General features: G+C 41.5%; 1 protein-coding gene across 1 annotated transcript in view; it reads right to left on the reverse strand.

Moving 5' to 3' along the window:
• Positions 1 to 26,312, reverse strand: part of LOC128509037 (uncharacterized) — a 47,133-nt gene that overhangs the window by 6,610 nt on the left and 14,211 nt on the right. Inside the window, exons 2-6 of the mRNA XM_053480557.1 lie at positions 14,934 to 15,130; positions 3,915 to 4,037; positions 794 to 923; positions 349 to 530; positions 118 to 237 (exon numbers count right to left, since the gene is read on the reverse strand). Coding sequence (XP_053336532.1) covers positions 118 to 237; positions 349 to 530; positions 794 to 923; positions 3,915 to 4,037; positions 14,934 to 15,130 — 752 coding nt within the window. The remainder of the gene's footprint in view (positions 1 to 117; positions 238 to 348; positions 531 to 793; positions 924 to 3,914; positions 4,038 to 14,933; positions 15,131 to 26,312) is intronic.

Here is a 26,312-nt window from a genome sequence, read left to right on the forward strand (position 1 = left end):
TGCAATATATAACCTGCTCCATTGTGAGTGTTAGAAGCCACAGTAGAGTTACAACATCATCCAAAAAATGACAGTGTGTGTGTCCTGAGTAATGGATGTGCGTGTAAAATACTGTACCGGGTCCCAGAGTGCAAGCTGCCTCTCGCTCATGCGGCTGAAGCCGGTGGTGAATATGTTCCCATTGGACAGGAAGATGGCTCTCATGGGCCTCGCACCCTCGTGGGCCTTATCCTTCTCCTGATACACAAAACCACGCCTTCATGTAAGGTGTGTGTATGTGACACACATTATAATGTTCAACAAAGTTACCCCAGCCTACAGAAAAGTAATGTGTGTGTGTGTACATACGGCAATGATCTCCTCCTTGCGAGGGTCGATGACGCGCACTTTCTTGTCCTTGCAGGCGGTGCAGATGAGGCTGCCGTTGCGGTTCCAGCAGACGCTGTAGATGACGTCTGGGTGCATCTCATCCAGGGTGATGAGCGACTCACCCGTGCCCACGTTCCAGATCACGATCACGTTATCGCAACCTAAGTTAAAAACGAGGAACTGACGTAAAATCCATCACACAAGATTATTTGTCACGTGGCAACAATAAAATGCACGCAATAAGCACTGGAAGGAGTCTCCAGTGTCAGTATTCTGTTTATTGTTTCTCTTTTTCCCCCTAATAGCTCTGGAGTGAACTTCTCGAGACTGGAAGTTTATCATCATCATTTATATTTACAGGCTTCTAACACGAGTAAGATATGGAGAGGATGATCACATGGACGGTGAGCGCGGCACCACTCACCGGCACTGAGCAGGATGTTGCGAGCCGTCGGGTGCCAGGTGACGATGCCCACGCGTTTGGAGTGGCCCTCCAACACCACCACGGGCTCAGACATGGAGGTCACCAGACCGTTCTCGGGGATCTGCCACACCTGAAACAAAGACAGGATTAAAAAAAAAATTTAAATCTTTTTTTAAAAAACGAGACAATGAATCCATGCTTTAACAGAAGAAACAGATGGAAACTGTAGAAGATATAAGTAACAGTTAGCTCTGACCATTAAATACACTGATCAGACATGACATCAAAAAGTGGCAGGGGATGTGAGCAACTTGTTACAGTGGCACCTGTCAGGTGGTGGATCTAATCAACCAAGAATCAAACTGAGTGTCTCCACGTCTTATGAGGTCTTCCCAGTATGCAGTGGTTAGTACCAACTGAATGTGGTGCAGTGAAGGCCAACTGGTGAACCAGAGACTGGTGAATAGGTGCATGGGCATCAATACTGGACCATGGAGCAACAGTTTTCCTGGCCACCAAAGAAGGTGGTTTGGAAAACGGTTGAGAAACTTGGGGTAAAAGTTGTTGATTTCAAATTCACCAGATCCAAATCCAATCGAGCATCTGTGGAATGTGCTGGTCAAGCAAATCCGATCCAGAACTTGCTAAGATCTTGTTGCCAGATACCACAGCACACCTTTAGAGGTCTTGTGGAGTCCATGCCTCAATGGGTCAATTTGGTGTACACAAGATTAGTCAGGTGGGTTTAATGTTATGGCTAATCAGAGTGTAATAGGAAGGAAAATGGTAATTCATCTACTGCATAGTGTTTGGAGGCTTATCCAGACACAATCATTTTAAAAAGACAGTCTATGCGCTACAACAGATCCTGAGCCAGAGCAAAGGCAGGAATCATTTAAAATGTCAAACCCACCAATCCATTAAAAATCTTGAAAAAGAGACGGGTCCTACCAAAGGTACCTTTAAACCAGAATTAGAAGTTTAAAGCTCGCACTTGCATCATTGAGCCTTAAGGGGGCAGCAGACTGCAGGCAGCCAGTCTGATCGAGGGCTTTCTGTGTTTATTGAGGTTACTCACAAAAACACACAAAAGATCAGCACTTCTGATGAGCACCAATATCATAAAGGAAATTTAATCTCATCAGAGATTACTGTCGTTAAGTTGTTCCACTGGTTTGCAGCGCTCGGTGGTTAATGGATGCTGATGAAAACTACAGTGCAGACGTTTCTTCGACCATCGCCCTTTTCTCCTCCCTTCTGTTCTTTAAAAAAAGAAAAAAAATCCCTTTAGGAATCCATTTCCCTTCTTTTTCTGTAATCCCAACACACCATACCATTTCTATACCTCCCAAACACACCCCTTCCATGATTTGAGACATTCTCCCAGCATTAGGTCAGTCTCTGCAAGTCCACAACGTCTTCTTTCTCCACCACTATATAATGCACTATATAATGTAATAAAATGTATATACACTATATAATGTAATGCACTATATAATGTAATAAAAAGGCATATCTTATTATCAATATACCCATCCATTGACTTTCGGCTTTCTAAACTACAAGTGATAGAATGGAGCTGTTCCAAACTACAGGCTTTGGAATGAAGCTGCTACATGTCTTGGAAACATCAGGTCATGGAATGGGGCTGAATGGGGCTGTTCTCAACTAAAGGCTTTGAGAAGAGACGAAATCATTCCAAACTATAACCAAACTACTGGACTTGTGAAAAAAAATCTCATTCTGAGATGAAAGCTATTGGAAAGGACCTGCCCCCAATTTAAAAGCCAGAAAATTGTCTCATTCCAAACTGAAAGTGTCCTGGGATGGGACCCGTCCAACTACAGTCTAATCAATGCCGTTATATTTTTATTTTTCACATTTTTATGCCCACAATGAAGAAGGAGGTTCACATTGGGCTTTTTCATTTATATGGAACGATTGGATTTTACACTAAAATAGCATATGTAAAAAAATTTAACAGTTCAAACTATCATTTCTGACGGATCAAGATATTACATCATTATTTCTTTTTGTCTGCTTGCCACAGAGTAGGTTTGGGACCAGGGACAATACAAGTAGTTTTTGCCTTTCTGGGTGAAGTCTAAATCATCCTGAGAGCAGAGTGACGCACCACAAAAATCAGTGTGACTAATAACCCTAGCGGTGACGAGAACAGCCATTACAACCCGCTGTAACTTTCGTACAAGAGTGCAACATAAGATCCTAGTGCCAGCGAGATAATTACAGTAGTGCATGACATTTACAGCATTTGGCAGATGCTCTCATTCATAGTGACATTTTCTTTCATCATACATCTGAGCAGGCGGTGGATAAGGGTCGCGATCCATGCCCCAACAGCTACAAACTGGCGGTGCTAGGGTTTGAACCTTTAGATCAGTAGTCCAATACCTTAACCACTGAGCTAGCCCTGACCCACCCAGCTGATCAGGTGTGATAGAGGTTCAGCTCTGAATAGATGGACAGGCTCGGAACATACTGTAGGATGTCAATCAAGCACGCTGATTATTATAGCAGGACCCGCCCAGAGCACCTAATACGCAGGAGTTCCAATGCGGCTCTCACACATTCACTACAACGCTCAGGCGTACTATCCTACAAACACTGGCCTCTTTGGCACATTAATCAATCTAAAGGAGGAAGTGTGGAACTGAACAGGCTCCTCTGCTGTTATTTTAATGACTCACACTTCCTGAATGCCAAAATAAATAAACTGAGTAGGTGGCACCGCTGTACATGTGCATGTGAGCGCTCTTAACACGTTTGAACTTGAGATTAAAGAAAAAAAAGGAAGAAAATAAAACAAAAAGATATTTGACATAAATCTTTGGTTATATGTGGTTCACATTTTGAATTATATCGGAATACAAGACTGGACAAAACTTCAGTGTTGCATGAGATCTAGGAAAAAGATGTGATTTTAATAAGGTATAAACAGGTATAGAGTACCAGTCAGAAGTCTGGACACATGTTGGGATTTATTTTCCTCATTCTAGAATAATACTGGAGATTTCAAATCCATGAACACGCACGGCATCAGGTCATCAAGTTACATCAGCAACAACAGTGGTGTTAGTGAAAATAAATAACCATATCATACCATGACGGTGCAGTCCTCCGAGCCGCTGGCGATCACCTGATCGTTGTGAGGACACCAGTCGATGTCCAATACTGGCCCCGTGTGTCCACATACCGTCGGGTAGGACTTATCTATACGCCCCGACTACAGAGAGAGGAGAGAACACCACATGATTAGGCACAATGTTAAATAACTAAATCCTATTCATTACTGATGCAATTAGTATTTTAACAAAAACACATGAGGGTGAGTCAAATATTATCCGCACTCTGGTCATATCAAAACCTCTGTTGGTGTGAAAGTGTGACGTCGGTTCATTTGTAACGACAGTGCGAGCAAAATTGGATACCGCAAAGAAAAGTAGTGATCTGTTTGGGGTTCTGAGGGTGCACTTGGTGCGGTGAAGACATAGTGAAAGTGTTTTGTAGCGAAGAAGCGCGCATGAATGGATAGAGATGTGCAAGGAAGGACGAGCAAGTGTTGGACATCAAAAAGAAGCCGGACGCTGGTCCATGTCCACGGCTGATGGCAAACGTGCGCGAAACTTCTGCCCACGCTGGCAACACTCTGAACAACTTAGTCATCCCTCTAGTCCTGATCTCACTCCTTCAGCTGTTCGCTTCCCTGAAAGCAGCCCCATGAGGACGAGGATTCACTTCTGATGAACGTGTGTGCATTCGTGCGTAGCTCGCAGGTCAGCCCAAAACATTTTTTAATGAAGGAATAGAAAAGCTTGTTGACAGATGGACATGGACGTATTAAGAAGTGGTGCAAATGGAGCATTTGTCCTATTCTAAAAGTTCTCTCTCTCTACAGCCAGAGTGCAGATCATTTTTGACTCGCACAATTGTGAAGGACGGCTGAAAATTGAGTAAAACCGTGCACTACACACATGCCTGGGATGGAATGCCTTCCGTTCTAAGGTGTGTTACTCCATTTTTTCCATCCTAATAAAGCTGTAACAGAAGGGAAGCTCATGGTGCATCAGTACCCGCTCTTACACAATACACACACTGTGTGACTCGGGTTAATCGACAGCTCGAAGATTTGCAAGCACAAAAAAAAGGGAACATCTTTTATGATTTTATGACTTTGATGGTTGGCCACATTTGCATTCTACACGTTTTCATTTTCGTTCTCACTTTGCAGCATTTGAATTACAGATGACATTCCAGCACCATGAGCTCAAGCTCACATTCCTGCACAACCTGTGAACGCGAGCTACGGTCGGGAACGCGCGAGGGCCAGCACACACACCCACACACACACACACACAATATATATATATATATATATATATATATATATATATATTTATTTATTTATTATTCACATACACAAAATTATCTATATTGTACCAAACCGACCATTTGGAATTTTGTAAACAATGTGGAAGAGATTTTTTTATTACGAAGAAAAGACACTCCATGACGCTGTTAACTTCTGTAAGCTCAGCCATACACACCACCACCACACACTGATAATCAAATGTAACAAATAAATAAATAAAAAAGAATACCCAGAGATTTACGCTGGAGGTCTCCCCGGGCTGCAGGGTGTATTAATGTTTAATTAGGAGTGTTCAACAGAGATAACAGTAACGGCGGCGCGGTCGGACTGTAACAATGCTCGTCTACGAATGTTCCAGAGTGAAAGAGAAAACTAGCTAAACAAACTGACAACGGCAGTCATTAAGTAATTACACGCGGGTGAAACCTAAACACCATCGCTCAGCTGTTTCAATACCGCAACATAGTGATGATAGCAATGAGAAGAAAACTAATTCATCAGTCCTGATGTGCAAGAAGGAAAACAGTCAGCAGTTCACTTGTAGCAGCTATAAACAGTCCTTCAGCAGCTTCTCTTATTCTTTAAGTTAATTAGAGCAAAAAAGAAAAAAACAAATGTTTTATTAATGTAAAAAAACAAACAAAAAAAAAAACTCCCCATGAACAAGGTGCTGGAGAGATTATACAGTGTTCAAATCAAACTGGGACTTTGGATTTTAAAGAATAACAGAACTCAGGTTTAAGCTTTTACATTACTCCTGTTGGTGAAAGATTGTGTGTACAGTTCAGACAGACAGACAGACAGACAGACAGACAGACAGACAGACAGACAGACAGACAGCTCTCCTCTCCTCACGACTGCAGGGGGCTCTGAGCCACGTCATACATGGTTGGACAGCTTTCTGTAAAATGTTTGATCCATTCAAATGCCATCATCTTACTGTGCTTGAAGTCTTTCATGAATCCTGGTTTGACTTGAACATCCAACTCCCAAAACGAAATTCAACATTTTATTTTATTATCCTTTTTGAAGGAAAATAAATGCTTATCGTGATGTTCTATGTAATTTTCTTACATTATTCATAATGTGTTATGTGTTATTTCATATTAACAAAATTAACATCCCTCCATATTTACTCGTTTAACTAATTACCTAGATAAAACTTTATGGGGCTTATAACAAGGCAAGATGACATGCACGCTGTCTAATGAAATCAATTCTGTGGTTCTTCTCCTCAGCAGCTGACTTCCAGATGACACTGGGGCTCCCTGAGTGTTCTGGGTCACGACCTTCTAACCTTCCGCCCCATGAGAAACAAACAGAGTGAAAGTGCATGAGCAGGTGATTAAGTATTCAGAATCTGCACAAGGACATGCTTGTGTGTGTGTGTGTGTGTGTGTGTGCGCGTATGTATCTCAGTGTGAGCTTGTGTGTGGCTGATCTGTCCTTATATTCTGCATAATGACATGACTGACCAATCCCAGAGATATTTAAAACTCCACATCTAGATACAATACAACCTCGCGGATACACGGCCAACAAACACACGAGAACAATCGGAACACCGAACATACAAATAAACGTCTGTTCCTAACACAACAGCATTAAAGCAAACTTGTTATGGAAAAATTACTTTGCCATTTTAGAGAACAAATAAACGAAACGTGTGCTTTTTTCCCCTGCATTTTCATGTCTTTGTATTGGTCGAGGCTCAACATTAATCTATTTAATTGTCCCTTAATGTGACCTCATATAAGAAGATACCCTTCCCTTGCTTGTTGCTCATCTGTGCGCTTCTAAAGAGGGGCGTGGCTCAGCAGTATCTCATTAACATAAAACACTAAAATGGTGTATTTGGGGGAGGAGTGAATGGAGGGAGTTGGAGCTTTAACAGCCAGAGCTTTAAGAGCTCTGAGGTCCGTGTTTAATGTTATAAAAAAAAGAGTAAAATATAGGACCTTTAATCAGTACTGACAAATTCACAATTGAATGTGATCGGTATTGCATTAAAAAATTAAATAAAATAAATAAATAAAAAAAAAATCACTTGGTTAACCCAGAGAGCGTTACGGTACATGGATCAGCCATCCATAGGGCTTATTCGTATTGTTTAAGCAGTGAAGGTAAAATATCGCTCGTAAAATACTGCACCAGCATTCGACATTTCTCCTTCCAAGTTCAGGCAGAGAGCAGGAGGTCGTCACTCGGCAATTTAAGGATCTGAAAGCAGCCGAGAAATTATTTAAAGGCCCAGCCGTGAGGGGGGGGGGGGGGGGGGAACAAACACGACGCCCCTATAGGAGTTCAAGACGAGGACAGCAGACGGAGAAGAAAGGTGAGGTGAGGTTAAAGAGGTAAGACCTTAAGCTGTTTAAAATTATGGCAAAAAAAAAAAAAAAAGCATCAAGCATTATGGTTTATTGTTGCCTTTTACATCCACCAGTTATTTCGATATTTGTATCAAGTACTTACTAGTTAAGGTTAGGAATAAATTACTTGAGGGCATACTGTAGGTATGACATCACCTACACGACTATTCGTAGATTATTCCGTTTATTCCTATTATGACGCAGTATCAAATCTTTTTATATATTACAGAAAGCGTCCTGATTTTAATTTACTTTTTATCGTACCACGTGCATGACGCCGCTTACCAGCATTTACTCTCTTATTCGCTTAAAGCCAGAGAAAAACAAAGAAATGCAGACAAAATAAAAACAAACACACCAGACAAAACAAATAAATGCTGCTTATGTTTTTGGAAATCGCACAAAACACACTTACACTCCGTCTCTTAAGACTATCCTCCTGCACTCGGAGCCACTGCAGGAACCGGAGACCACTTCGGAAAAAAAGTACTAACTGGACCTTACTGTATCAACTATTACACACCGTCTGGAAGACACTCCATGTGATCGCCTGTCAGTTAGAACAATACATCAATCATTACGTCAATCGAAACCTGTGACGGGCATTGATGGATACATTTACTTCTCACCAGCTTAGACATCAGAACATCAGAATATCAGACACAGCTCTGGACTTTTCACCCCTGTGTTCGCTGCTACACGTCAGATTATTAAGAAGCAATAGAAGAACCTGACGCGCATCTGAACGCCAGCTGATCTGTAACTAATAATCTGTAACTAATAACCTGCCTGTCCAGCGCTGTTGGCTTCATCAACCCCGATTTTTAATACTCTGTCGAAGCAGAGACATGAAGATGGAAAACAGACATGGAAATCAAGCACTACAGACAAAAATGAAATTAGGGATCCTGCTCCAAGTCTAGACTCTAATTTATCTCTTTATACTGTGCATTAATAACATTACTACCCATCACTTAAAGAACGTAGCATGAAAGTCTCCGGTTACAAGATGCAGGTTACAAGAAATTGATCCATGCTTCTGCTTCTTCTTCTTCTCTGGACCAACATACTGCCTCACTCATGACCATGACAATCTCCATTATTACAATTTGTACAAAATACATCAGTGAGAATATTAACATGTACTCGACCATATTAGAGCAGCTTGAGTTTTTTTTGTTTTTTTTTTGCGTTTGTTTGGTATTACGTTTTTTTTTTTTTTATATTTAAATTGATTAAACTCTGCAATGTGTGAAACAGAATTTTAAGCTGCATCTTCTAGTGCTTTTCCGCATCGAGAAACAAACATGGCTAGTACCCAACATACAGACGTTCAATGTTACAAGTTACGAACTTTTGAAAATAGGAACATGCGTTCGCTCAGGGTCAACTCAGAAGTTACATCACATGTCCGGCGACATCGTCACGTGCGTGCAGCGTGCATCCTCCACCGGTGTAGTACAAGCCCAGAAAATCCCTGGCGATGAAGCTGGGACTGCTAAGAAGCGACGAGCAATAACGATGGAGACAAAAGTGAAAATAATTGAGAGTATGGAGCGATATTTGTTCTTTTAACATGAGTGTAAAGCACACTCCTGTAATATACAGTGTATAGCCAAGTTAAGTGTCCTAATAAATGTGTGTTGGACTTCCGAACGAGCCTTCGTGACAGAACATTAAAACATCATCTTTAACCTGGACCTTATAAATTGCACTTCTGGTAGACGCTAAACTACATTTGTTGCACAGTACCTGTACTACGCAATGACAATATAGACTTATTTATCCGTCTTTTATTATTTGCCATCAAAATACTTTAATGCTATTATAATTACTGAGAGAGAGAAGAAGAAAGGGGCGAATAAGACGGCATCTATTTGATTAATGAGGGCTGTGTATTCCTTGCTCTGTATTTCATTCATACATTCATTCACACTGTATAAAATAATCATAATAATCATAATCATCTAGACACACACAGAGCTAAATTAGGTCAGAACAAATAACACTTCATCTCCGTCATCGTCGTCGCCCTTGGCTTGCCCATCAGGGACGATCTGATCATTATGATCTCGCTCGTACACATTTTCATCATTTTCTTTTCTTTTCATTTTGTAAAGCTGCTTCGAGACAATGACCATTGCTAAAAGCGCTGTATAAATACATTTTTGTTGAACTGAATGTAAATCTCCCACTGAACCACAGCAGCCAGAGCTCCAGGCAGAGATACAGTGAAGCACTTGACTCAAAGAACCAAGGAGGGGGAAACAACCTAAACTGCACCCTTTTAGCCCAGTCAGAGGACCTGAAGAGCTCTGATTGGTCGACTACCCTGAAGCCCAGCCAGTAGGGAGGCAGCAGGAAGCCGGGCTGGAAGAGTGACAGGCGGGGAGCCGAGCATGACCATATATGGTAAAATCTGCAGTCGGCGGCCTCCAGAGCGCAAAAAGAGGAAGAGGTTGCTGGAATACAGATTGGGAATGAGAATGACACGTGCAGTCACTCACACTATCTCTCTCTCTCTCTCACACACACACACACACACACACACACACAGCAGATCACATAACCCCCTCAGTTTTGATTTACATTTAAATACCAACATTTCATTAACTAACATCTATTACAGTGTGTAGTAATATTTGCCCTGGGGCAGAAATATTTGTCAAGATCCTCAGGCACATTCTACGCCTGCGTGCCCTATAAGCACACGCCATCTGAAGCAGACCTAAAACAGGATGTATGAAGGACTTCACATCGACCAAACCGGAGAGTCACTTCCTCTCCCTCCATCTTCCTCCTCTTCCCCTTTCCGTCTCGCTCTTCCTCCCCGCTGGCGTAGCAGGAAGAGCCGAGGCCGTGATATACCGACCTCACATACTGCGCGATCGAGACCCTTGCAATGAGACGAGATCACTTAGAATCGTTCGGTGCGGACGCGACATCATCACGATGTGTCGAGCTGTATTTAACCATATAGAGGGACCTGTGAAGCACTGTCTCTCGCAGCTTCATTCACTGTCTGAATGGACAGCAGGAATGCGTGAGCGGGGGATGGAGGAGGGCCCGAGGATCTCCTGCTGTTTCCTTCATATGATAATTAGCGAGCATATCACACACACTCGGGCAGGAGGAGACGGAGAGAGAAAAGGACGGGATTAGCAAGAGCGGGCGAGTCCAGCCCCAGTCCTGTACAGCTTGGTGTTTGTGTTTTTCCCACACACACACAGTGTTACACACTGGGAGTACAGTGTGTAGGAAAGCAGGAAGGATAATCAGAGCTGAGTCATGCCACACACACACACACACACACACAATATCCCCTCCATAAAGACAACGTCTGGTCTGCATGTGCTCTGACTACATGCAGAAGTTACACACCGGACGTGACGTCTAGGAGACAAATCTGTAAACAATGGGTGCTTTTATCCAGCTATAGACAGTCATCCAAGTCGACCGCTCCTGCTGTAGGCCAACTTCCTGGTTCCTGAAGGCTAAGCACGATAACAATACAACATATATCACAATCATTTCAAAATGAGGCCAAATTTGCCAGGTTTTTGGTTCTAAACCCCCCCCCCCATGTCTTTCTTAGACGTGGACAGGGTGAACAGAAGGATGAAGCATGGACCAGGAGTTGTGATCTTGTGGGGTGAGCTTTACTACCAACACTGTTGGTGACGGTCAAAATTGAGTGCACACACTTAACCTACCACAGCAATTTGCGACAACATGCCATCCCATCTGGTTTGCACTTACTGGGACCATTACGTGTCCCCCAACAGGACAATGACCCCAAATACAACACTGGGTTATGGAAGAGCTACGAGACCAAGAATTAGAGTGATTGTGGAGACCAGGTCTTCTGATTTGCAGCTCTCCCTATCACCCCAACTAAATAAAACCAGAGAGTTGAAGGAACAGCAACTAGAAGACCTCAACAATGATGGAACTCCTTTAGATTTGGGAAAAATCATTCCAGGTGACTACCTCATGAGGCTGACCGGAAGAACGCCAAGAGTGTGAAAAGAAACGGTGGATACATCGAAGAATCAAAAATATAAAAAATTAGTTTTTGTTGGAATACATCATAATTCCACATGTTCACGCGTCATAATTTCAGTGTCTTTGTTGTACAAGGTATGTTCAAATTTTTGACTGGTCTTGTATCACAATATTATCACGATACCCAGGTGTCGATTCGACCTCTATTGTACAGTATATAAAGGAACATTTTAGATTTTAGAAACATGCTGAGTTGATCTTTTTTTTTTCTTACACTTATAAATAATTGTAATAATTCGCTCCTACCACACAGGATGCTATGCCGCCAGCCCAAGCGTGACTAGTTTAGAGTGCGCCACCTGGAGGATTGTCAAGCAACTGCAACATTTTACCGCCTCAAAACCAAAAAGTATATAAATTTAAAAATAATTTAAAAAGTTGATTTTAAAGTTAGAAACAGGAATTGCGACGCAAAAGAATCTCGAGGTACGAAAGGAAACAGCACCCCCTAGTGATATATTAATGTATAAAGTTTACGCATTCAGACAAGTCCAGGCATGCCCAAAACCAACTTCTAGAGGCCAGGTTGGTGGATACACCGTCTTGTTCTCATCCTGGACCATCCGTTTACATCCTATACCATTTAAAGAAAAAAATGTGAATTTTTTTTTTCTCATTGTCTCTCATAGTTGAAGTATACCGATGTTGAAAATTACAGGCCTCCCTCATCTTTTTAAGTGGGAGAACGTGCACAATTGGTGGCTATATGGCAATTGGTAAATACTTTTTGCCCCACTGTATACACACACACACACACACACACACAAATGGATGACCCATTCCTTATATTGTTAAATAATGCACCCGGGGACTTCTGCAGGAGGTGAATAGTAGTAGATTTTATACCCCAGGTGTTTACATGATTTATGTAATCTCATACACTTTGGTGAAAAACACTTTACCAACAGAAAGAAGATTAATTTGGCCCTTTTCATGAGAGCAACAGTCTAAAACAAGAACATGTATGCATGTCATTTCGACACATTAAAGCAGAAGCTGGGACTGAATGAGACTTAGAGCAGCAGGACTCCTAGTTAGAGACGCTGGGTGTGAAGGCGTGAGCTGGAGAAAGAGAACAGAAGCTGTAGACAAAGGCCTGGGACGCATGTGGGAACAAAAGATTTGCCAGAAAGACTTAGGCGGGAGCAGGATGGCAGGGCCAGATGGGCTCCAGACAGATGCACACATATATTCAATTGCTCTGAACGTGTGTGTGTATATATGTGCATATGAATATATGTGTGTGTGTGTGTTCATGAGAATTGAGGTGGTGAGCTGTGGGTTAACAGCGAGGCAGGCCTGAACGAACTCATGCACTCATACAAAAGCTTCTCATTCCTGAAAGTACTGAAAGTTCAAACAAGATGTAACGAGCCCACTCATCACACCCGTGTCACAGTCGCGTACACACAGCCTGATAAAGGAGAAGCAACAAGGGAGAAATGGGAAGGGACGTTAAAGCCAGAAAGTAAAAAGTACGAAATTACAACCGTGCAGCTGCTTCTTCCAGAAAACAACAAAAACACTTCCTAAACACACTGATGACGCATTTTAGCCTGAAACATCGCAACAACTGATTCCATGTTCGAGACACGCACACAAATACTCTGTGCATAACAAAAATAATAATAAAGCAAAAACGTATCATTTCAGAGTCATATTTATCCTGAGGCCGGCACAAAGGAGCTTGGAAAAAAAAAAAAAGCACACACACACACACACACACACACACACACACACACACACACACACACACACACACACACACACACACACACACACACACAGCCCCATCTGCCTGTAATATGGAGCTGTGGTCATGAAAACATCACTCACTTTCAATCATTCCACAAGCCGAGCACACTGAACACGCCCATGCTGTTGGACGAGACCGGTGGCCTACGTGTCGTCATGCACGCATTACGCCGCGATTCTAACTAGTGATGTTTCACAAAACAAGAAAATTACGATGTCTCGATACGCCGTCCGCGTGACACACGTCTCCGATTTCAAGAGTGCTTCCCGGGAGCCTCTAAAAGCCGCTCGCAGTTTTGGCGCTTCCGCGGTAAACCGAGACGTCGTCACAACCAGCGACAGCTGTGCGGCTGACCCGAGTGGCCTCCCCCAATAATTCTTCATTTATTGCATTACCAATATCATGCACTAAAACTAAATTTCCATCAATAATTCGTAGTTTGAAAAGCAGCTATTTAAAAAAAAAAGATTGTTATTATCCATGTCTTATTTTAGGATGTTTTTCATTGCACTGAAACAAGAAGCGGCTCTTCTACGATTCCTCAAATCATCATGACGCCAACTGGATTTCGTCTTTGAAACAGTAGTCTTCAAAACCACTTCAACACATGCTTCCTGAGCCTTTTAAACAGATCTGTACACATTCACAGACAAAGTGTCTTTATAAAAACCCGGACCAGTTTTACATCCAAGTGTAAGACGAGCCGCGGGTTTTAGCAACAATATGGGAATAGCGCTTACGCCACAAAAGCGATAAAAGGCCACAGCGACATCAGGTGAGGTCGTGAGTAAATCCTACGTTTGATGGCTTTTCCAGCCTTTTCTAAAGGTCAGACTACAGGAGAGACGACAGAAGGTCAGGGGGGTTTAAGAGGCCAGGAGATTTAACCACCGGGGTGAAAGGATCGTTGTGGTGCCAGTAAGCCATAGCAATGTCTATCGCACACCAGACCGGTTTGTCCTGCTGCTGAACAGGACATGTGACCTGCTTACATCACGGGGTGACAGACATCACACAATCCTTCTGCTGAGGTTGGGTAAAAAGTCAACAAGGCGGGAGCCTAGATATGACTAGAGGTCGATCAAGCGGGGATAGTGTTTCTGCCAACACGGGACAGGAAAATGGAAGACTTTAGAGCAGAGGGATCTGATTTCCCATAAGCGGGAAACGAGAAGCAGCTCCGGTTTCAACGCAGCACTTTTTCAGCGGAAAGAGAGGCTGCTGAAACACCAGATGCCTTCTTTACAACCTCCACATTTCGCACGTGATCCTGCGGAATCCTTTTAAGAAAAGTGCTTACGAATCAGAATGCAGGTCAAACATGGAGGACGGGCGTGACACGGCAAGAGAGTCGCGATTAGATCATGATCCTCTCCATCATCAAATCTGGGTGACCTCATGCCGCGACCAAACGCCATGGAAATGTAATTAGCATGCTCGTACGCTAATCAAAGCATGAGTCTAATATATATTCAAAAAAAAAAAAAAAAAAAAAAAAAAGTCTACAAAATTGAAGCACACTTTTTTTTCTACATAATAATTCCCTTCCCCAGGCTTTACCTTTTGAAGAGGCAGAACCATGAAAGCTCCGCCGCCGCTGGCCTCCACGATAATGGCAACAAATTTGGGGTTGACGGCGCAGAAGGAGCTGTCCCATGTCACCCGGGACACCCTGATGTCATCGTAGCACTGGTCGTTCTTCACCGTCTGGCCGAACACGTGCCGGAACTTACTCTGCCGCACCACCCGTTTCATATCTGCAGAGGGAGAGTGAGAGATTAGGAACCAGTAGTGTTACTATAGCGACCTCTTGGGTCATGGGTTTTTTTTTAATGTTATTTACCTAAACATTGAAACATCAGGTTAAGAGGAGGAGTAAAACTCGGGGTATTAAAATGCTTTATCTGAGGAGTATTTCAGCTGGAGCATTAATACACACACACACACACACACACACACACACACATACACACATACACACATACACACATACACACATACACACATACACACACTTGTCAGACCTCTGTATAACATAGTAGAGCTTTAAACACTCATGGTTCGAGATTGCAGAGCGGAGAAAAATGTGAATTTTGCGAATATTTGAGATGAAAAGCACCACAGCTCCGTGAGCCGCCCTCGCGTATAGAGCGCACATTTCATTCCGGTGAATCACCCAAAGTTTAGAGGGGCGTGTACAAGGATAGAGATCTACACACACTGACTCGGCACACTGAAATGAAACAGTTCTGCATCCAGATGCTGTTTAAAAAGTTTACGAAAGAAAAAACAAAACCGTCCAAACGGACTGAACGCTTCCAAGGACCCAGCAGTATTAGCAGCAGGATTTAAACTCATAATCTTCCAATCTCGTACACTATGACTGCATTAACATTATTAATTTAAAAACAATAATGAAATCCTAGCTTGGAAATAAAATTAGACATGGCAGGAGCGTACATGGAACAGGTAACACCCTAGAATCCGGACACACCATCTCATCTGATGAATCCCTATTGTGTAGAAATATCAAAAACAAGTCCATTATTTCATTCTAGCAGATCAGATAATTACACAGGCATGACTCAAGTCTAGACTTCCAGTATTTTTCTGCCACTTCAGATCGACATCTCATTTCAACACTTGCATCAATATATGTGCTTCGTTTGATTGACCATAGCATAGTTTATTTGACCAAAAAAAACTGGGTTCTAGTGCAGCGAAGGCTTAGGGGGAAGGGAGACACCGATACAGGAAGTGGTTCCTGCTGGCGGGTGTGGTGGCCAATGTGACTCAGGCAGATAATGTGGACTTTGTCTCCCGATAAAACCTTCACATGCTGTCACATGCCAAGCTGCTGGCTGTGCAGCTCTCGTCTCACTTGGCCAGTTTACTGCGAGCTAAAGGAGTCGCGAAACGAGGAAACGCACCAGACGCTGTTCTCATCCAACATGGATCCAGAACGCAGATGAAACTCCCAAGGAAATCTTGCGTCCCAAATTAAGCAGGAATGCTTTTCATGAGTTCAAAAACTAGAAATAACCCAATTATGAATCATCATGAAATGAAGGCCACTTGGGCTATTATTTCAAGCCACACACACTACAGGGGGTAGGGACGACTGGAGGCGGCGTCCAATCACTTTCATTCTGCTTAAACCACCGTGCCGCTATAGCGTTCCACCCCAATTCACAACCCAAGAGCACTAAAAAGCATATGCTCTTTTTATTTGATGCTGCATGGGTTGGTATAGAGCAAGAACATGGCTGTATGCAGGGTTTTAAAGACACTCAGGTCCAGAAAATGAGCTTGCTTGAAGGATTAAAAATGAATATACACTCCCCGATTGCTTTTAAAGATGTTTAAAAGGCTAAAATCTGATGCAACTAGCTTTAAAAACCATATCAGCAGGCCTGTTGAGATACTTTTCTGCTCAACACTGTTCTAGAAATATTTTGACAAAAGTGAAATTCCGATGACACTTTTTTTTTTTTTATAATGACAATCAAGATAATCATTTAGTATGAACTCCTTTATTCTTCAAAACCATCTGGATCCGACGTAGAGCGTAGAGTCAGAAAGATGTCTGCTTCAGGTGGCTTCCTGAAGATGGTTTCTTGCCTGCCACCGCTTCCTTCACCATCGGAATATAATAGTTTTCTATTAAGTTCGGGTCTGCAGATGACCCAGGCTATGTCTTTAGGAGCTGAATAGCATTGTAGCGTAGCCAATTTTAGTCGTATAGGCTAGACCTCATCAATGACATTACACAGAACTATAATACCTGGCAACTCAAGCAAAAATATGGTTGCAAAGCAGTGATGATCGGGCCCAAGCACCTGCACCATCACCGCCTGGGTTCACTAGAAAGACAGTGGGTACAACAGACGCATGCATGTAAAGGGGAAATGTGTCAGAATGTGATGTAGCAGTAGGTCATACTGTGAGGTCCTCACCGCCTGTTACAGTGGGCAGCATCATCACCAGCTAGTATAACTGAGGAGGTTAGGCGTTTGCCACGACTAAAACATTTGATGACTAAAACACATGATTGGCTGGACTGGATAACTACATAAATAAAGAGGTGTACATGTCCTCATAGTATAGTGAATGGTGAGTGTGTGCATTTTAAGTTGCCCTTTATTACAGGCAATTGCTCGAGAAACTTGGCTTTCCCAAAAAATAAATAAATAAATAAATAAATAAATAAATAAATTCAAATGCAGAAAATGAAAGAGTCTTCAGTTCATCAATCAAATAAAGCAAATAAAGTAAAGGATTTCACGCCTATATTGACTGTTTCTTGATTGAACTCTGACTGTTTCAAACAGAATTAGTGACAGAAGGCGCCAAGCGATTCTGTCCGGCACAGATTATGTTTAAATTTAAGACATAATTCCATGCGCTAAGTAATAAATTGTAGTCATATGAATGCAACAGTTAGATAAATGAAAGAGTTTTTGTGTAGGTAAGAGCGGACCTTGGTGACCACACTTGTCACAAACAAGGATAGCATATTTAAAAAAAAGTATATAAATAAATAAAAATGATAATAAAGATATAATAAAGATGGGGGCTAACAGTAAAAGGTATAAACCAGTTGGCAGCATGGAGTTTGCGAATAGTGCCTAATACTTTTTAAAGCATTTATAGTTATTTTAATGTCACTATGCGTCAGTAACACTGTGCAAAGTCTGTAAAACAAGTTTCCATTACCATTACCATAATAGCAGCTATAAACAGGCATGCCATCCACCCCCCTCCCCCCCTGCCCAACTGCTCAAGTAAAAAAAACGAGCCCCCGAAAAATGCAGTCCGTCATGTTACTGGAAAACCACAACGTCATGACAGTCGAGCTAAAATATCACAACAAGCACATTCTTGAGATCTTGAGACTTAAGATCTGATACAGAGTTGAATCATCTCTCAAAGCTGCTGCGGCTAAAAAAACACAAAAAAAAAAAAACAACGCCTTCTGCGCCAATCAGAATCGAGGTTGCAACAGCGCCGTAGTGCAAAAACTAAATCGGGTAATCGGGACGGCTCTGAACTGCAGATCGGATTTGTTAGAGTGATGATCACCATGGTTACACAACAGATAAGATTTCAGAGTTAGGAAAAACGTTTCTGGAATAAACGTTCAGCCCCAGAGGTGGTGATTAAAAATAAACAAGCAGCAGGTAAAAAGGGATCAGTTTTTCTTCTTTAGCGCCAACGCTTTACTTTGTCTCTAAAACAAACCGCTGGTTTATTAAAGGAAAACAGACATAATCCAGCGGAGATCTTATTCCAACCTTTAGTCACACACCTCAAGGCTCCACTGCAGGCCCGCGACAAAGGCCTTAGTGCAAACGCTCTCCTTTAATAAAGGATCACTCCGATTGGCTCAGTCAGCAAGTCTGGATACTCCATGCACTCACACTGGATACTCACTTCCCATTTCTGGCCCTTTTTTAAAAACCATTGTTTCCTCATGATCGGCCCCATTAAAACATTACAAAATAAAGCAGAACATGAGACGAGGAACCAGAAGAACATGAGAAATCAAGGAGAAGTTCAAGTCTGGGAACATGACATAGCGTCTTTGTTTTCAATTCTACATGTGTTGCCTTTTTTTTTTCAGGTCTCTATTAAATAAAGGGTACACAAATAAGGTAGAGGGAACCATCCACAGGTGTGGAGCAGAACCCCACACACACTAGCTAGAGGTTTACCCATGGTTCCGCCCATATGTCATAAGTCACACAGTTGATGACGCAAGTGACCAGTGACTTCAGTAAGGAACGTCTGTGACACGCCTGGTGTGCCGTCAAATCACTGCTCCGACGTCTCTGCAGCCCCTACTTCTTATGTCCGTCGTATGCGCAGTCGATGTAGACGCTCCCATGTACGATGCAGTGTTTTTGCCATAGACCACACTGGCTACACCCCTGACCCCACAAACTAAATTTCGGTTTCATATAGATGGATAAAAACTAAATATCTCAATATATATATATATATATATATATATATATATATATATATATATATATATATATATATATATATATATATATATATATATATATTACACACATACTAAGAAAGGCATTTAATTTAATGAAAAAGGGAGAATCTGAGCAGCATGACTCAGCATTATTGAGCAGGTGCTCCGAGACACCAACAGCACAATCTCAGAAAAGAAATAATTAAATAAAACTAAATAATACCAATAATAAAAACTTAATGTGCTTTCCCTGAAAACTTTTGCATGGAGCAACACGCTTTTTTAGATTTTGTGTCTTTAAAACACAATGTCGTCTCACACCACCGCTAAAACAATAGCACTGCACAACTGGGATGTGTGCTGAGTTTGCACATTTCAGAACTCCAATTGGGGAAGTCTGGAGGGAGGAAGTCTACGAGCGGCCAAATCCCACAGCGCATGAGATGTGTGTGTGTGTGTGTGTGTGTGTGTGTCGGGGGAGGGGGGAATCTCTAAAGGTCACCTCTCTCCACACCATTTGAGCAATAATGCTGTAGACTTGCTGTAGTTATTCAGCAATTCTAAAGAAAATCACTAAACATAATTTCACAAGCCAGACGTTTGACTTCTCCTGGTGAACCCGTCAACTGTATCTGGTTAAACCGATTTATAATTCATATCGTGTTGAGGTAGTTTGTGATCAGATCGTTTACCTCCATCATCGAAAGCGATTCTGAAAATTGCTGAATGCGTTTAAAATTTACACCACAGCCTTTACGAGAAATGCGTACAAACTGCTCTCATGTTTCGCCAACACTCTCGTTTTGGGAGATTATCGCAGCTTCTTCTTTTGAGCTTTACGGGCTATTGGTGCAATACCACTGCCTACGGAACAGGAGTTACACAGCATTTTAAAGCTTATTTAAAACCAAGTGTAATAGTATAATATATTATACTTATATAATTAATATTATACTACATTATATATTATATTGATATCATGGAAATGTCGCTACTTTAGCCTAAATAGACAGCAAACATTGAATCAAATCAAATTGACAGTCTACCCATGATTCATAGCTCTAATTTAAATCAAAGATATTTAAAACAAAAGTTCATCAAGTATGTGCATATTTATTCTGTTCACAGGTACGTGACAAACCGGTTTTCTGTCAAACCACGTTAGAATAAGTGCCTTAATATGTTGTTAGTCTTTCAGCTCCTCCCGACAAGGGGTCGCCACAGCGGAATATTCAGTCCGCACTACAACTTGGCACAGGTTTGACGCCGGATGCCCTTCCTGACGCAACCCTCCTATTTTATCCAGGCTTGGGACGTCACTGCATCCAGTGGCTGGGGGGTTTGGGCACTGGGAATCGAACCCAGGCCTTCCGCATGACAGGCGAAACTCCTACCACTGAGCCACCAGTGCCCTAGAATAAGTGCCTTAATATGCCGCGGGAAAAAAAAACAAAAAAAAAAAACTGAGGTACAAATAGTTATTCCAAAAAATAAATAAATAAATGATCCGAAACCCAAGTATGAAAGTGTGTAAATATTGTAGTGCAGAGAGCTGTACTGTACTGTTACTACGTAATTGGCCATGTCACCACTGCGGGTGTGAGTAAGGCTGTTGTCCATTATCTATGCAAATGATGGGGCGGGTGAAGCTCAATGGTTAAGGAGTTGGTCTACGGTTCAGGGTCACTGCTGGGCCCTTGAGCAAGGCCCTTAACTCGACGGCTCACATGTATGACGAGATAAAACTAGAAGTAGCTCTGGATAAAGAGTGTAGGCCAAATGCCATAATGTAAATGAATATAAACAAAAATACCATTAAAGACTAAATATTTTAAAATCATTATCGTAAGCAAAGGATTAAACCACCACCCATGCAGTTAAGTCTGCTAATTTACGCAAACAAGATCCGCATGGAGGAAACTCCCTATAGCTAATAACGCGGAGTGTATTACAGCAGAGCCACGAAGCCTTCCCCATAGAGCTCGTCACTCACCTTTATCACGGTACTAAGCTGTTGCAATAACAGGGTGTGTGAAGAACTGAAGGTGAAATGTTAGCAGGAAGGTGCAAACTGCAGTTACGACTCACCCACGGATTGCCTGAAAGTCCTACCGCCCTGCTTCTCAGAGCGAGATTTCTGAATTCAGATCAGGTTACTGACAGTTTATTCACGTGGCTGCTCTTTAAAGGACCATGTTACTTGTCTGGCTTAACTTTAGCTACAGCATGGTTCTTGGCAGGAAGACATCCGACAGGGTAGAGAGATGGAGCGTGAAAGAGAGGCATGAAGGCACCCATGCCCAGCTGAGTGCAGACATGCAGACCGGACTGAGGTTAAACCTGAGTGCAGGACAGTGTACGCGTGTGTGTACGTGTGTGTGTGTGTGTGTGTGTGTGTGTGTGTGTGTGTGTACTGTCAGGGGCTGACTCACTGGATCCTCACGTTCGGAGCACGGAGTGGAACGGCCAGGCCAAGACACACACATGGAACTTCAGTCGGTGTTTACTAACACTCTTGTGCTGCTTAGCAACGTCCACCCAATATCCCAGCAGGCATTACGTATGAAAAAAAAATTAACCACGTGGCGAGTTTGACCTTTTATGTGCAAAAACAGTTTGAGGCGAAACTGCTGGTTTTAATCAGAGGGGTAAAAATGCTGTCGGTGGATTTTTTAGTTATATAGTTAGACCAAGGGCTGAAATAAACAAGAAAAGGACATAAATTACACTCAGTTAGGCTCAAAATATGGGTGGATTTAAAAGATGCTACAGAATGAACCACCCGTTACAGGCATGAAGTAATTTCCTTGTTAACAATAATAATCAGTTATTAAGAGATCCTAGCACCGTGTTAATTAATAGAAAAATCTCCCGAAACAGCCTTTAAAACCACAGAGCATGTTGCTTCACCAGACAAAACAAAAAGGTAGTGCGGAAACTTCTGCGAGACGACTAATCGAGTCCCTTACGTAACCCGAGTTCTCATAAAAATAAACCCCACAATGCAATCCAACCACATAATCCTGTCATAACCACAGGCTACAAGGCCATGCATTGTAGTCGCTTCGTACGCTAAGGACTTACAATGAGGAATTTCATGCAGCCAGACGCTGAATAGAAAGAAAACGGGCTTTAAAAAGGTAACAATGAAGACCTTACAGAGATGTGGCACAACGACGTATAACTGTGTGGATCTCGTGCCAAATCGGTTCCCAAACAGATGACAAATCCTCACTTAGTCAGTCACTGGTGGGACTGGTGAAAAGAACGGACTGGGTTAAAAATATATTTAAAATGAAAGGGTTTTTTCACTGGCACGAGCAGACGTAGTAATATTGGAGTGAAGCGGGCCAGAAGTTGCCTGGCTTTGGTCTGCTAGATTTATTTGATGGAATCTGAAAAAATAAAGCAGATAATTACCAAGCGAGATATAAACTCGCTTAGTCTTGGTGCGAGTATTATGGATGTATATCATCAGGTGTATCATCAGGAGTTTTGTCATATACTGTACATAAATACACACAGTACTGTTAAAGTACAAGCGGTCCATGTTAACGTTATGATTTCACCAGTTTATTACTTTTTCCTTTTTAATAATGTTGAATATTGTGTGCATGGAGTTTGCATGTTCTCCCCGTGCTTGGTAGGTTTCCTCCACGTACTCCGGTTTCCTCCCACAGTCCAAAAACATGCAGATTAGGCTAACTAGTGTTCTACTTGCCCGTAGTGTGTGAATGAAAGGTAAAAATGTGTACTGTGAAACACATTTCCCTCAAGGCATAATGTAAGTGCAGCACATAACCTGCTCCAATTACCCAAAAATATGACCAATATTATCAATCTCCAACACTGTAATCATATTCTTTGCATATAAAAACAATTAAAACATAAAAAAAAAACATGTAAATGACATAAAATTTTAAATAAATAGATATTAAACCTCACTTAACCTTAATTTATGGTTCCTCTTGGCACCAGCTGCTTTAAAAACGAAACTGAAAGTGGTTCCCTTTTCTTCTTGCTACCGGTCTTGATATTGTTGGGACCCATGCCTTTACTTAATGCAAAAAAGACTCACAAAAGATATGTAAACTCGCTTCCCTTGGCTTTCGAAAATGGCGCAAACATCACGCAAGGATGCAATCAAGTTTTGAACGGCTCCCAGGAGTACGGTGAAAATTGCGCTCAATAAAAAAAATTTATAATACAAATTTGGTCCGTATTCACAAGTTTCTTAGAAGCTCTCTGAGGGAGTTCTATCTTAGCCTAAAAAGTCCTAGCTGGGAGTCCTAGACTAAAAGTGATTTAAGTAAACTTCTCAGAGCAACCCTGTGTAAGGAAAGTCCAAAAACCCTTATCTTAGTGAGGGGGTGTGGGTGACCCCCGTTGCTAGGGATGACGCAGCAATTCAAGGACTGTGATTGGTTGATAAAGAAATATATATTTATATGATAATAGAATAAACAGTGAAATCATAATGTTTGTATATAAAGAAATTGTATAAGCATGAAAAAAAAAAAAAAAAAGAGCAGTGTTTACCTTTTGCCATTACATTTTTTTGGTCCTCTGCTATAGAAACTCTTAAACTCCTCCCTACTTTTAATTTTTACCTTAGGAGCATTATCATTTATCATTATCATTTTTATCTTTACCTAGATTTAGTCATAAATTTAAGGGAAAATTTCAAGAAAATGTCATAATCCTAAGAATTGTCTTAGAATTTCATCACTGGGAGCTTTGTGAATATGGGCCCTGATTTTTATTAACAATTAGATTAGCAAGTTACCTCAGACATCTTACACGCCTAAAGGCTAACAAATGGTCAATAACTGGGACTTTCATGGCTTTCCAGTCAATTTTTCAGCTTTAAGCAATGTCAAGATTGGACATTTTGATCTCAGTGAGAAATTATCCTTTTCACCATCTTTCTGCCTTATAAGTATGAGCGTAAACTTAAGTAAACTTAAACAACTGGCGAGCAAAAACCAACCGAAACACTCAACGGACGCATCTTCTGTTGACCCGAGGTCTGTTTAACAGGCTGTATGTTCAGACTGACCAAGTCTCCAAAGTAAGGAGCATTTCCTGTAGCGCTCTCGCTTGTACTTTAGCTTTCCAGTTAAATGAACAGAAATGAGCCATCTTTGAGACTTGAATGAGATTTAGGTGTTTTCTGCATCTTCTCAAAAGGTGTCTCAAATGTGGTTCCTTACATTTAAATCGCAGAGATAGTTTACATTTGTCTTGTGTGCGACTCACATGCAGAAACTTTGAGATTGAATAAGATTTTAGTCAGTTTCTCAATCTTCTCAAATGTGGCTCAAATATGGCTCATTACCTCTAAATCTCAGAGATTAATATTTGTCTTGTGTGCATCCAACATATTTTTTGTTTTCCAAAAGCATTGTTTCTCACACAATGTATACAGTAATTGTAAACTGTGCATTTGGGTTTTCTGATATATGTTGCTTAGTCATGTGTGTAAAGTTAGTTAAAATGAAATAAAATTGGGTTATACAGTATATTTACTAAAACAATGCAAAGAATGGCTAAAAATGCTTTGGGGTGCCATCTAAACTAAAGAGTGTTTAGTATATTTTTATATACTTCATCTTACTCTTCACATACGCGTAGATGGAGGGGAGGGTTAGTAGGTTGGATCTCTGAAATAAAGATACGTAGGTTAGTAACAACTAAAGTTTACTTTAACTGGGTTCTTTTCAGAATCATGTCACCTCAGGAGACCAAGAATCTCAACAGAGAAACTGCAGGAGAATGTTCCGGAGTCTCCATTCGCACCACATCATCAGTCAGGTGAGCACCAGCCCATGAGCAAGCTTAAGCTCACCTCTCAATCTTTAGAAAGTTGGAAATGGAGTAGCCGAATGGTGTTTAGGTAAATCTCAAATGTTAAAAAAAAAAAAAATTGTTTCAATAGATACTAAGAAACTCTAGGAGTTGCAAACTTTGGACAAACTTGTTGGACATCCACCACAAGAGAGGACTGATGTAGCCGGCGAGAGACCTTTTCAGCCCTGTTCTTGAAGATCTTACATACAGCAAGCAACCGATTTTCCTTCTGCTTTTTGACTGATTCTTTTCACTGGAAGATTGTCACAATGCTGTGGACTTTGTGTAGCTCCTGTATAAATCATACTACGAGTTGAGCAGTGTGACACTTAATAGCTTTTTCAAGTTGGGTGACATTTTATATTAGTATAATTAATGTCTTGATTTGTCAGATTTTGCTGGTGTCTGTTATATTGTGTGAATTGTAAAAATTCTCATTTGTGTTTCATGCATCTCATTTATATCTGCCTTTAATCTCATTATGGTCTTATATATGGCTCATTTGCTTCTCTTTCAAATGCAGTTCTATTTCTCATGTATATCTCAAATTTCTTAAATGCTTCTCAAAAGTATGTCTCGGGTTGTGTCTCAATTATGTCTCTTTGTTTCTAAGTGGGGTTTAGTAGAAATAAAGACAAAGTCGAGTTTGTAATGAGACAGCTCAATTCAGTCTCATGAGACAAGAAAAAGCTAATTCTGAGCAACAAAATTGTGCTATGGGTACGGATATTTTTAAGGTTGCAGTTGTTTACAGACCCTGGATAGCAAAGCATTCTAACGAAATCCCACAGTGCCACCAAAAATACCACCGGACCGTTTTATGTGGAAAACCTGTTCTACAGCTAAAACTATTCAAGTATATAAAGTACAACAATACCTTTAAAACAAAAGGAAGCTGTTGTTAATATAAACAATGATGTTCATCTGGTTCAGCAAGACGAGGGCCAGTCTAACATGCATGCTCTGACCCAATCCGGGCCATATTGTACAAATTAGCGAGGCTGGATGAGCGCACTACACTCCCCCCGAATGTTTCCCAGCACTGCTTTGACTGAGATAAGGAGAAGTTAGAAGAGCGGCATAGCGCCTCACGGACAACC

Source organism: Clarias gariepinus, chromosome 21 (assembly GCF_024256425.1).
Source record: "Clarias gariepinus isolate MV-2021 ecotype Netherlands chromosome 21, CGAR_prim_01v2, whole genome shotgun sequence".
Taxonomy (NCBI): domain Eukaryota; kingdom Metazoa; phylum Chordata; class Actinopteri; order Siluriformes; family Clariidae; genus Clarias; species Clarias gariepinus.